The sequence below is a fragment of the Carcharodon carcharias genome, chromosome 6, assembly GCF_017639515.1.
Source record: "Carcharodon carcharias isolate sCarCar2 chromosome 6, sCarCar2.pri, whole genome shotgun sequence".
NCBI lineage: Eukaryota > Metazoa > Chordata > Chondrichthyes > Lamniformes > Lamnidae > Carcharodon > Carcharodon carcharias.
Window position 1 is genome coordinate 133,191,906 of NC_054472.1, and position 13,241 is coordinate 133,205,146.

Consider the following 13,241-nt stretch of genomic DNA (forward strand, 5'->3'; position numbering starts at 1 on the left):
AGGGCCCAAACACTCCTTTCAAGTGAAGCAGCATTTCACTTGCACTTCCCTCAACTTAGTCTACAGCATTCATTGCTCCCAATGTGGTTTCCTCTACATTGGAGAGACCAAAGGCAGACTGGGTGACTGCTTTGCAGAACACCTTCGGTCTGTCCGCAAGCATTACCCAGACTTCCCTGTCGCTTGCCATTTCAACACACCACCCTGCACTCATGCCCACATGTTCGTCCTTGGCTCGCTGCATTGTTCCAGTGAAACTCAACGCAAACTGGAGGAACAGCCCCTCATCTTCCGACTAGGCACTTTATAGCCTTCTGGACTGAATATTGAGTTCAACAATTTTAGATCATGAAATCTCTCCTCCATCTCCACCCCCTTTCCGATTTTCCCCTCTTTTTTGTTTTTTCCAATAATTTGTATAGATTTTTCTTTTCCCACCTATTTTCATCATTTTTAAATGTATTTCCATCCATTGTTTTATCTCTACCTTTTATCCTTTTTTGATTCCTTCACCCTACCCCACCCCCACTAGGGCTATCTGTACCTTGCTCGTCCCCTGCTTTCTACCCTTAATTAGCACATTCCTTTGGATAATATCACCACCTTCAACACCTTTTTGTCCTTTGGTCTGAGACATCTTTTGGTTATCTCCACCTATCACTGGCCCTCTAGCCAGCTCTTCTTGTCCCACCCCCTCCACCCCTTAAACCAGCCTATATTTCACCTCTTTTCTAATTTTCCTTAGTTCTGTTGAAGAGTCATGCAGACTCGAAATGTTAACTGTGATCCTCTCCACAGATGCTGCCAGACCTGCCTAGTTTTTCCAGGTATTTTTGTTTTTAATTATGTATTTAATTTTGCCTTTGCTGAGGATTTGGCACAGCTCGGCCACAGGTTCCTAGTCACTGCTAGCTATGTACAATTTTTGTGCCGCCTGGCATCACTAATGGCAATTCTTTCCTGCTCTTATTATTCCCCCTCAACCAGTTGCAACATTAGTAAAGCACTAAATTCAATATAAAACATTGATAAATTCTTATAGTTTGAAGCTTAGTTATACCAGATAACCTATTACAGATAAACAATTGGCAGGTTCTACATTTCTGAGAGAAGAATGCGCCATATGTTTGATATGGCAGACCTGGAAAATGCAGCTTAGTAATTTCAAATTCAAGTTAAATATTTATGCCAACAATAATTACATTAACAAGCCTAATGAAACCTTAAGTGCTTTGGTGCCATTTCCTCCCAGCATCTGGCAGCTTCTGTTAATTTAAATATATGGTATTTTGCATTCCCCTATTACTGCAGAGATTTATTGCAGCGCTTACAATTTGTAAACTACAATTGTTTTCAGAAAGAATTTCAGATTTAACGCCAGCCTCCAAAGTTTTACTGCAGCAGATTATATCCTCTAAACAACTTTTTTTTCAATTTTTTCTAACTGAAAGGATGAAATTCTACCTTTACATATAGAAAACTGTTGTTTGAAAAGACAGAAGAGTAGAATTACTCTGCAATGAGGTGAATAAGCATGAAATAAGTCAAAAGAAGGGAATTATTGAGTTGGAGCACCGTGTTTGTTTTTTTCTTTCAAAATGTACTTTTTGAAATATACTGTAATATAATTCTATTTCTTAAAAAGGACAGTCAAAACTGGCAGGCCAAAAATGCACACTTAGCAATTGGATACAGACATATTCTTTTAACTTTTCTTAATATCTTGTTAACAAACTAAAATCAAAATAGTGAATATTATTGGAGCATTATTACAGAAAATGCAATGTACCAATAAAAAACAACACTAACCAAAAGGGCATAACTTACTGGCCTCTCTAATACCACAGGAAGAGATGGCAAAAATTCAGGTTTCTCTTTTGAAATAGGCAAGCTAGCAATTTTCATCAGGAATTCTCTGCTGTATGTAATCCTCTCTGCATCTGGAATATAAATTGAATTGGTAAACAAAATGGGACATTTTATTAATACAAAAATTTGTAACTTTAGATACAGCTAAAGTCAAACTACTCACTAAAATTTTAAAGAGTAGTGTTAAAACTACACACAATGCTAGCACCTTTACCTGGAAAAACTCAGCAGGTCTGGCAGCATTGGTGGAGAAGTCCAGCATCCGCAGTTTTTTGTTTTTATCTCTTTGTTACTGCACCTTGTTTGTTCCCAACTCTTATTGTTGCCTTAAATGAACATTTTTGGTTAAGTACCTACAGGAATGACCACAGCTGAACTACTGGGGCTGTTTTCTTTACAGGCTATTTTCTTGTGGAGCTTGGATTGATAGTTTGGCCTTTGAACTAGCAGAATACAAGATGTTATATAAAGGTGGGAAATAAATTTTGGTATTAAAAATAAATAATGCTACCACACTACTATCTAATTCTTAGTTTTATCGTTTTTGATGTACTCATAAAATTCATATACAATTTCAGCCTGTAAACTGTGAATGCTGGAGAAGTACCCACAAATGTATTACAAATCGGTTGATTAGTGGAAGTTAACTACATTTCCCCCCAAAATACGAATACAATTTATTTAGAACTTAGTTAGGTGCAAAAAGTGACTTGCATTGTTACAAATATTTGTCAAATATGAATAGAAGGGAGAGGAAAGATTACCTTTATACAACTTTAAACACTTGGTGATATATTTTCCAAATCACTAACATTAAATATAAGTCATAAATACAGGATATTGAGGTAGAAGTTCCTGTCTATTACAGTGGAGCTATTTTGTAACATCTGAAATGAAGTTATGATAACATCATGTTTATGCATTGACATCTAGGGACACAAAGTTTGGAAATGTAAACAATGAGGAGGATAGTAGCAGACTTCAAGAGGGCATAGACTAACTACTGAAATGGGCAGCCACATGACAGATGCAGTCTAATGCAGAGAAGTGTCAAGTGATAGATTTTGGATGGACAATGAAAAGGATTTTAAAGGGAACACAGACCTGAGAATTCACAGACACAAATCTTTGATGACAGAACACATTTGTACAAGGCTGTGGGACCTGGCATTATAAATGGAGGAATAGAGTAGAAAATGGAATCACTGTTTACCTCCAATTCTGGGCACTACACTTTAGGAAGAATGTCAAGGTCTTGGAAAGAATGCTGTTGAGATTTATTTGAATGGTAACAGGACGGAGGTACTTCTGCTACATGGAGAGTCTGGAGAAACTGGGATTATTCTCATGAGAGCAGAGAATCAGGAAATATTTAATATATATTAAAGTTACGAAGGTCTTGATAGTTGTGGAGAGACTGTTTTCACTAGCAGGAGGGTAAATGGCCAGGGAACTCAGATTTAAGATAATTGGCAAGAGGAGATGAGATTTGTTTTTAGCAGTGAGTTGTTACAATCTGGAATGCACTGCCTGAAAGGCCGAAGCAGATTAATTTGTAACTTTCAAAAATTAATTGGAAGTTTACTTGAAAAGGAAAAATTTGCAGGGCTATGAGGTAAAAGGCAGGAGATTGGGAATACTTAGATAACTATAGAGGATTGTCACAGATACAGTGGACCAAATGGCTTCCTTTTTTCCAATTATTCATACTATAATTGTATGAGGGACTAACCTTTATTTATAAGTTAATTTAAAGAGCCTGATAATAAGAATCAATTTCCACATGGTTTTGCTTGGCAAGCCATTATGTTGTCACTTAGGTTTTTCTAAGCCTTTGTGTCAATTGTTATTATACTGTTTTCTCATTGTCCACCAGACCTCCCCACTCCCTGCCTCTCTCCACCCCACAACCCCAACCCTGCCCAAACTTTCAATAATGTCATGATAATCTTTTCTTGGGAATCCTTTTGTATCTGTGCTGTTTTGTTTAGGGGAAGATGAATATATTAAGGATGACATGCAGATGTTCACTCTGGCCTTGTGTGCATTTTCCCTTTCTTTAATGGTGCCTTCAGTTGCCTATCCCTCATGCTCTGGAATTCACTTCCTAAACCTCAATCTAGATCTCTTTATCCTCCTTTAAGACCCTCCTTAAGGCCCACTGTAAAGTCCACCTTTTTGACAAACCAACCATCCTACTATCTTCTTTGGCTTGGGATCCATTTTTCTACTATCAGAACATAAAAAATAGGAGCAGGTGTACACCACAGTGCTTATCGAGACTGCTCTTCCATTCATAACTGTGCACACTACTCCAGGTGTGGTCTCACAAAAGCCTTATATGCCTTACTATTGTACTACAATCCCCTTGCCCTCCTAATTGCTTACTGTACCTGCATGCTAACTTTGTGTTTCTTGTATGAGTATATGCAGGTCCCTCTGAACATCACCATGCACAAGCTCACACCTTTAAAAAAATCTGATTTTGTACTTTTACTGTCAATGTGAATAACCTCACGCATCCCAAAATTATATTCTACCTTGTTCCCCACTCACCTAGCCTGTCTTTATCTCCTCGTAGCCTCTTTGTGTCTTCCTCACTTCCTAGATTACCCTAGTTTTGTATCGTCAGCAAACATAGATACATTAATCTTCGTATCTTCATATGAGCCATTAACATGAATTTTAAAAAGTTGAAGCCCCAGTACTGATCCTTGCAGCACTCCACTAGTCACAGTCTGCCAACTTGAAAATACCATGTTTTTCCCTATTTTTTGCTTTCTGCCCCTTAACCAATCCTCTATCTATGCTAAAATACTATTCTGAACTCCATGAACCATTATCTTTGGTATTAACCATTTGTATAGCTCCTTATCAAATGCCTTTTGAAAATTCAAGTATAATACATCTACTGACTTCCCATTATTTATCCTACATCCACAAAAAACTCTAATAAATTTGTCAAACACATTTGGCCTGTCATAAAACCATGTTGACTTTGTCTGATCATACTATGATTTTCTATGCTGAGACATCCTTAAATTCCAGCATTTTCCTGATGACTGATATCAGGCTGAGTGGTTGCTTTCTATCGCCCTCCTCTCCCGTATAGAGGTGCTACATTTGCTAACTTTAAATCAGCTGGAACCAAACTAGAATCTACAGATTTTGGAAAATCATGACCAGCATATCCACTATCACTGCAGCTACCTCTTTTAGAACCCTAGCCCATCAAGTCCTGGGAATTTGTTAGATCATGATATTATAACGATAACAGAGACCTGGCTCGAGGAAGACTGAGTGTTAAATATTCCTGGGCACAAGGTGTTCAGGAAAGAAAGGACAGGAAGAAAAGGAGGAGGGGTGTCTGTATTAGTTAAGAAGACCAGAAAGAAGATGCCCCAGAGGGTTCAAGGACATAATCAACTTGGCTAGAGCTAAGGAACAAAAAGGGTACAATTACATTGCTTGGTGTAGTCTATAGGCCACCAACTAGTGGACAGGATGTAGAAGAACAAATCTGCAGAGAAATTACAGAGAGGTGCAAACATTATTGAGTGGTTATAATGGGGTACTTTGAACAACCAAATATAGACTGGGATAGTGGTAGTGTGTAGGCAGATAGAGGCAGATAGAGGCAAGAGTTCCTAGAGTGTGTTCGGGAGAATTTCTACAGTAGTATGTGCCCAGTCCAACAAGAAAGGAGGCAATGGTAGACCTAGTTCTTGGAAATGAGATGGGGCAGGTGGATCAAGTGCCAGTGGGGGAAAATTTAGGAGACAGTGATCATTGTATCATAAGGTTTAGGATGACAGTAGAAAAGGACAACAGGCAATCCAAAGTAAGAATAATTAATTTGGGGAGAGCTAGCTTCAATGGGGCAATAATGGAACTGGGCCAGATGGACTGGAACCTAGGGGTGGTGGGAAAAACTGTAGCTAAACAATGGGCCACATTCAAAGAAGAAATAGTTGGGCACAGTCAACGTATATTCGCTCAAAAGGGAAAGATAGGGCAAACAAATCCAGTGCTCCCTGGATGAAAAAGGAGATAGAAATTAAGATAAAGAAGAAAAAGTGTGCTTATGATAGGTGTCAAGTAGAAAATACAATTGAAAACCAACCTTATTACAGAAGGTTCAGAGGAGAAATGAAGATGCAAATAAGAGAAACAAAGAGGGATTATGAGAAAAGACTGGCAGCCAACATAAAGTGGAATCCCAAAGTATTTTATGGGCACATAAATAATAAGTGTGGTAAAAGGAGGATTAGGGCCGATTAGTGACAATAAATAAGATTTACATATGGAGGGAGGGGGCATGTCTGAAGTGTTAAATGAATACTTTGCAAGTGTCATTACCAAGGAAGCAGATGCTACCCAGGCCATGGTGACAGAGGCGGAAACTCTGTCACTAGAAGAGTTCAAAATGGAGAGGTATTGGGTAAACTGTCGGCATTTAAAGTTGACAAGGCACTGGAACTGGATGAGATGCATCCAAGAGTGTTGAAGGAAATGACAATGGAAATTGCAGGGGCACTGGCCATAATCTTTTAGTCTTCCCGGGACTCAGGGGAGGTGCCAGAGGACTGGGGAATTGAAAACATTACACCCTTGTTCAAAAAATGGTTGTAAGGATAACCACAGCAATTACAGTCCAGTCAGTTTAAATTCAGTGGCGGGGAAGCTTCTAGAAACAATTATTTGGGATAGAATTAATAGTCACATGGACAAATGTGTTTGATTAGGAAGAGCCAGCATGGGTTTCTTAAGGGAAAATCATGTTTAACTAACTTGCTGGAGTAATTTGAAGAGGTGACAGAGAGGGTTGATGAGGATATTGCTGTTGACATGGTGTACATGGACATCCAAAAGGTATTTGATACAGTGCTGCACAACAGACTTGTAAGAAAATTTATAGCGCATGGAATAAAAGGGACAGTAGCTACATGGGTGTTAGTGCAGGGTGCCTGAGCACAGAGGCTTCTGAGACAGGCACTTGGATCCAGGAGGTAGGTGCAAAGGCACTTACTTCCTGAATCCATTAAGTCCTCGCCTTGATAAAGCGGCCAGGTTTCCTGACGCCAGAGCTGAACTTGAAAACCTGAAGGGCAATTAAGTTAAAAGCCTCATTATCATATTTAAAGTTCCAATCTGCCTCCCTGAAGCAGTTGACTATCCACCCAGCTTCTGTCCTCACTTAAAGCTGAGATGGCTAAGTTGAGGCAGATTTAGGTCAGGAAACAGATTTTTCAGACTTCTACTGCATACCTAACCCAAATACACCCTTTTTTTAGGTTAAAATTCAACTCTTGACAACTGTTCATGTCTGTTCATGTCTTTCCAAGCCCTCCAAACATAAGCCTCAATTTGCATATAACTTAAATCTTTCAGGCAACTCAAAAATATAACGTCAATACATGCTTGGTAACCTTTGCAAGAGCATGTTCTGTGCTGCACACAAATTCAGTGCAACCAGATAGCCTAGATTTTTGTGGAGTCATGCAGGCTCCATGGGCAGAATCATCCTAGATTTGCACTAAGCGCAGCAGCGGGCGGGTAAAACAACATTTTACCCGCCAGCCACGATGGCAGGTTTTCACACTGTATCATTCCAAACCTGCCACATTACTTATGCATTCCCAGGAAACATGCTGTTTCCATGGCGGGCAGACTCTCATTCGCCCACCACGCCACCACCTCATCACTTCATCACGCCAGGCACCATATTTAAAGTACAGTCACGCTCAGTGCTTCCAGCCCAGGACTGCAGCAAAAAGACATGGCCCCGAAAGGCAAGAAGACTGTAGCCCTCAAGCACTTTTTGGAGGCTGTGAAGCCCTCTACCCCTGATCTGGCAACAGGAGGGGTAACTACATTATCACTCCAGCTTGGCAGGCGATGGCAGCAATGGTCAGTACCAATGCTGCACAGAAGAAGTTGGCCATCCAATGCAGATAGAGGATCAACAATCTCATCCGTGCAGCCAGGGTATGGCAACCATTTCATCACTCTAAACTCACACATTAAAGACTATCACACATTCAGGGGCATCTCATTCCCTGCCAGCTCAAGGGATCTCACCACCCATTCTCACATGCATAACCTCACATGTCCATCTGGCCTCACCTTCTCTGGAGACTGCCTCCTCAGTCCTCACTATCTTGAGCCACTTGCACAGATCAACATGTGTCCCCACACACACCCTAGGATACCCTCCTTCCCCAATACAGTTCTTGTCCTGCAGCCTCTTTCCTTGCCTGAGGCCACTTCTCCCCCTTTTCCAAGCAAGAACTTGACATGCAACCATTGAAAAGCCACCCACATATGGCTGACCGGTAGGTAGAGACCTACCTGTGAGCTCCTCCTAAAAGTGATGTGGTGCTGTCTGTGAAGTCTGGCGCTAATGGCTGAGTGCTGAACAAAGCAAGATAGGCAAACAAACCTTCAAGTCCCGAGCAAAGTGCAGCCTGCCAGCTTAAGTGCTGTTGTGAATCACATCGGTGTGTTTTTCCGCCGACGTGGGCAGACGATCCAGCTGGGGGGTGGAGTATGAGTCCGGTGGGCTGGCCTTATAATGACATGTTGACATATGCTAGGAAACACGGCCCACCATTGGCGGGTTGAATGGACAATCGCAAACTGGTTTCATGCCATTGTGAAACTGATCGCGCTATATTATTCGCTCACGACACTGAACAGGCCCACACCGACAGGCACGGAAAATCCCAGCCCGATGGCTTATCCAAATGATGCTGGGAACATGGATCTGGAAGTTCTGTCCTCATTTAACAGATCCTATTTTCACCAGTAAGAGAAAGGTGGTAGGACGGAACTCACACATGGGGGAAACCCAAACCCAGGAAGGCCGTTTGAACTAATGGCCGAATTTAAACCAACACCATTTGCTGGAACGAGAGCCTTATCCTGCAGATTGCGATTTACAAATTTTCAAAGAAGACATAAACTTCATAAAAGGCGGATAAGGTCAGTGGAAATATAAAGCATCCAGTTACTTAAATCCACTGCCCTTAAAATTTTGAAAAAAATCAGCCAGTCTGTGTCTAAGACTTTAAAAAATCTATACTTTCAATTTCAATAGATGCTTGTTAATGTAATCCTTAGTACTATCATCATAGCATTATTACTGCTTGACTGATTCCACAATCTATCATTATCACAGTGAGGGGTTGGGGGGGCAGTGCTGTAAATTCATTTTTGGATGGCAATTCCAAGAGATTATTAAAAGATTAAAAGATTGTCTTACGGATGTTTAGTGTAAGGCCCACGCTGTCATATGCTTCGGTGAAGGCATTGATGATTGCCTCCAAGTGTAAGCATTGTCAGTATGCTGTAGTTCAATGCCAGAGGATAGGACAACCTTGGTTCTAGCATGCAGGTGGCAAAGATTGAACAGGTTCCTGCTTGTTCTGTAGTTTAGCTCCACTCCAGTGGGGAGCTTGCTGAGGGTGGTGTGGAGCATTGTAGCAAGGAAGATTGAGAAGAGTGTCAGTGCGATGACACAGCCTTAATTCACTCTGGTCTGAATGTAGATTGGGTTTGTGGTGCATCCGTTGGTCAGGATCATGGCTCGCATGTCATCATGGAGCAGGCAGAAGATGGTGCCAAACTTTTGAGGGCAGCCAAAACGAAGAAGGATACTCCATAATCCTTCACGGTTTACAGTGTCGAAGGCTTAATTGAGGTCAAAGAAGGCTTGTACAAGGGTTGGTGCCGTTTGCTGTATTTCTCTTGCAGCTGCTGCACGGTGAAGATCATGTCCATCGTGCCCTTTAGTGGGCAGAATCCCCACTGTGACTCTGGGAGGACTCTTCAGCCACAGGGAGAAGGCAATTGAGGAGGATCCTTGTGATGACCTTCCCTCTGGCTGACCGCAGGATAATTCCTCTATAGTTACAGCAGTTGGACTTGTCACCTTTCTTGAAGGTGGCCACGTTTACAGCATCTCTGAAATCACATGGCATGCTCTCCTCTTTCCAGACAAGGGAGAAGAGGCCATGGATTTGCACCAATAGCGCTTCTCCGGCATGCTTTAGTGCTTTGGTAGGGATGCCATTTAATCCTGTTGCCTTGTAGCTTTCTAGCTGTCAAATGGCCTTTTCTACCTTGCACCGGGTTGAGATGGTGGCGGGTAGCATGCTGCTGGATGGAGTCGAGGGCACTCGCGTTGAAAACAGAGTCTCTGTTAAGAAGACCTTCAAAGTGCTCCTTCCAGCGGGTGCTGAATGCCTCTCTGTCCTTGATGAGAACCTCTCCATTCTTGGCCAGCAGTGGAGTGGGGTCTTGTGTCCTTGGGCCATAGGTGGTCTTGACTGCACTAAAGAAATCTCCCTGGTTGTCAGCTAACTGTTGGATCTCCTGTGCTTTCTCCGCCCACCATCTGTTCTATAGGTTGCAGGCATTTTGCTGGACCTCAGCCTTCAGTCATCTATAGAGCTGTTTACTTACTCTTGATTTGGCCTGCTTTTTCAGTTTCAGAAAAGCCTTGCTCTAGCGGCTTATCGGCTCCTGGATCTCATGGTTGTTCTCATCGAGCCAGTCTTGGTGTTTCCCGGTCGAGTGACCAAGCCTCTCTTCGCAGATGCTGGTGATGGAGGCCTTGTGGGTAGACCAGATGCTGTGGACACTCTGTATCTATGTGTCACTGGGAGTCGCCAGTGGCAGTGAGGCACTGACTGAATAGCACTCTCTTAACAGGATACTTGGGTGCCTCAGAGTTGATTTTCCTGCGGCATTGTTTCTGTGCCATCATTGCTTTGGGGTTACATTAATGTTGATGACAAAGCAAATTAGGGGGTGGTCCATCCAGCAGTTGTTAGCTCCTGTCATGGCATGTGTGATACGTACGTCCTTGTGGTCCCTCACTCGGACAATGATGTAGTCGAGCAGGTGCCAGGGCTTGGAGCGAGGGTGTTGCCTCGAGGGCTTGTATTTGTTTCTCTGATGGAATAAAGTGTTGGTTATGACAAGGCTGTGTTCTAGACATTTTGTCAGGAGAGGGGTACTGTTGGTGTTGGATTTGACTACCGCCTCTCTGCCGATTACATCTCCCCAGTGGTTTGACTCCTTCCCAAATCTGGCGTTGAAGTCACTAAGGAGGGTCAGTTTATTGCTTGTTGGGACGCAGGGCCAGGGATTGTTAGAGGTTGGAGTAAAATTCCTCTTTGGACTCGTTTGTAGCATCCAATGTTGGGGCTTTGTCCAGCGCTTTGGTTCTGGGCTTCGGTGAACCTAAGGGTCATAAGACGTTTATCCCGCAAGGGGTGTTTTTGAGACGGCCAACTAGTTCATTTTTAATGGTGAAGTCAACCCTGTAGAGGCGGTGATCTTCTGTTTACCTTTCCAGAAGAAGGTGTCACCACCAACTTGTTCCATGAGCTGCCCTTCCCCTGCCCGCCAGGTCTCACTTAGGGCGGCGATGTCAAGGTTGAAACGTCTGAGCTCACAGGCAGTGATAGTACTATGCCATTCTGGTTTGTTACTGTTGGAGTTGTCCATGAAAGTCCTTACATTCCAGATCCTGAACTTCATTTTAAGGGGGTGGAAGATGCCTGTGCATGGGTTATCTTAAAGTGGGGTGGCCATTGCACACCAGCTACCACATGGGCTTCATGGAACAAAGTCTTGATCCAGTGGCAAGGGGGTCCCCCTTAGTCCCCCTGGACTGCAGACCAGGCATCGCTGTTTGGGCCTAGGACATACAATCCATTTATTACATTACCTCGGATGTGAGGGATGCCGACTCCTCCCTGTAACATCTTGTACAGATTGCTCTCATAGAGAAACTGAGGATACCTAGCTTTCTGTGATTCCAATTTTACTGCCACCGCCTCCCCATTGGCTGATGTTAATCGTCAGGTAAATATCGCCAAACAATCCAGTTCGCCCATCCACTTGCCCTATTCCCAATCTTCTCTCTGGATGTGCCCACACTGTGGACCCTTGACCTGCATCCAAGGATATTGAAGGAAGTGAAAGTAGAAAATGCAGGGACACTGGCCATAACCTTTCAGTCTTCCCTAGACTCGGAGGCAGTGCCAGAGGACTGGGGAATTGCCTTGTTCAAAAAAGGTTGTAATGATAAGCCCAGCAATTACAGGCCAGTCAGTTTAACTTCAGTGGTGGGCAAGATTCTAGAAACAATTATTTGGGATAGAATTAGTGGTCACATGGAAAAATATAGGTTGATAAGGAAGAGCCAGCTTGGATTTCTAAAGGGGAAATCATGTTTAACTAACTTGGAGCTTTTTGAAGAGGTAACAGAAAAGGTTGATGAGGATAATGCTGTTGATGTGGTGTACATGGCCTTTCAAAAGGCATTTGACACAGTGCCACATGACTGACTTGTGAGAAAAGTTATTGCTCATGGAATAGAAGGGACAGTATCAATGTAGATGCAATATTGTCTGAAAAATAGGAAGCTGAGAATAATGATCATTGGATATTTTTTGGACTAGAGGAAGGTTTGTAGTGGAGTTTCCCAGTATTGGGACCCTTGCTTTTCCCGATATATATATTAAAGATCTAGATCTTGGTGTGCGGGGGGAAATTTGAAAGTTTTCAGATGATACAAAGCTTGAGAGTGTTGTGAACTGCAAGGAGGACAGTGTGGAACTTCAAGAGGACATAGAAAAGTTGGTGGAGTGGGCAGATAGGTGGCAGATGAATTTCAATGCTGAGAAGGGTAAGGTGATGCATTTTGGCAGGAAGAACACGGACAGACAATATAAAATAAAGGGTGAAACTTTGAAATAGGTGCAAGAGCAAAAAGACTTGGGTGTATAAGTGCATAGATCACTGAAAGTGGCAGGACAGGTGGACAGAGCAGTTAATAAAGCATATAGTATCCTGGGCTTTATTAATAGGGGCATAAAGTACAAAAGCAGGGAGGTTATGTTGAATTTTTATTACACACTTGTTAGACCTCAGCTGGAATATTGTGTACAGTTCTGGGGCCACACTATAGGAAGGATGTGAACACATTGGAGAGAGTGCAGAAGAGATTTATAAGAATGCTTCCAGGGATAAGAAATTTCAGCTATGAGGATAGATTGGAGAGATTGGTACTGTTCTCCTTGGAGAGAAGGCTAAGAGGAGATTTGATAGAGATGTTCAAAATCATGAGGGGGCTGAACAGACTTGTGCTCCAGACCTTACCGCGACCCAAGCCAAGCTGTTCCAGTACAGCTACAACACTGGCATTTACCCGGCTATGTGGAAGGTTGCCCAGGTATGTCCACAAAAAGCAGGGCAAATCCAACCCAGCCAATTGCCACCCCATCAGTCTCCTCTCTGTCATCGGTAAAGTAATGGAAGGGGTCATCAACAGTGTTATCAAGCAGCACTTGCATAGC

The 13,241-nt window shown here is 42.6% G+C and overlaps 1 protein-coding gene across 1 annotated transcript in view; it reads right to left on the reverse strand.

Annotated features, from left to right (window-relative positions):
* Positions 1–13,241, reverse strand: part of gra (granulito) — a 385,915-nt gene that overhangs the window by 34,861 nt on the left and 337,813 nt on the right. The window contains exon 5 of the mRNA XM_041189045.1: positions 1,828–1,940. Within this exon, the coding sequence (XP_041044979.1) occupies positions 1,828–1,940 (113 nt within the window). The remainder of the gene's footprint in view (positions 1–1,827; positions 1,941–13,241) is intronic.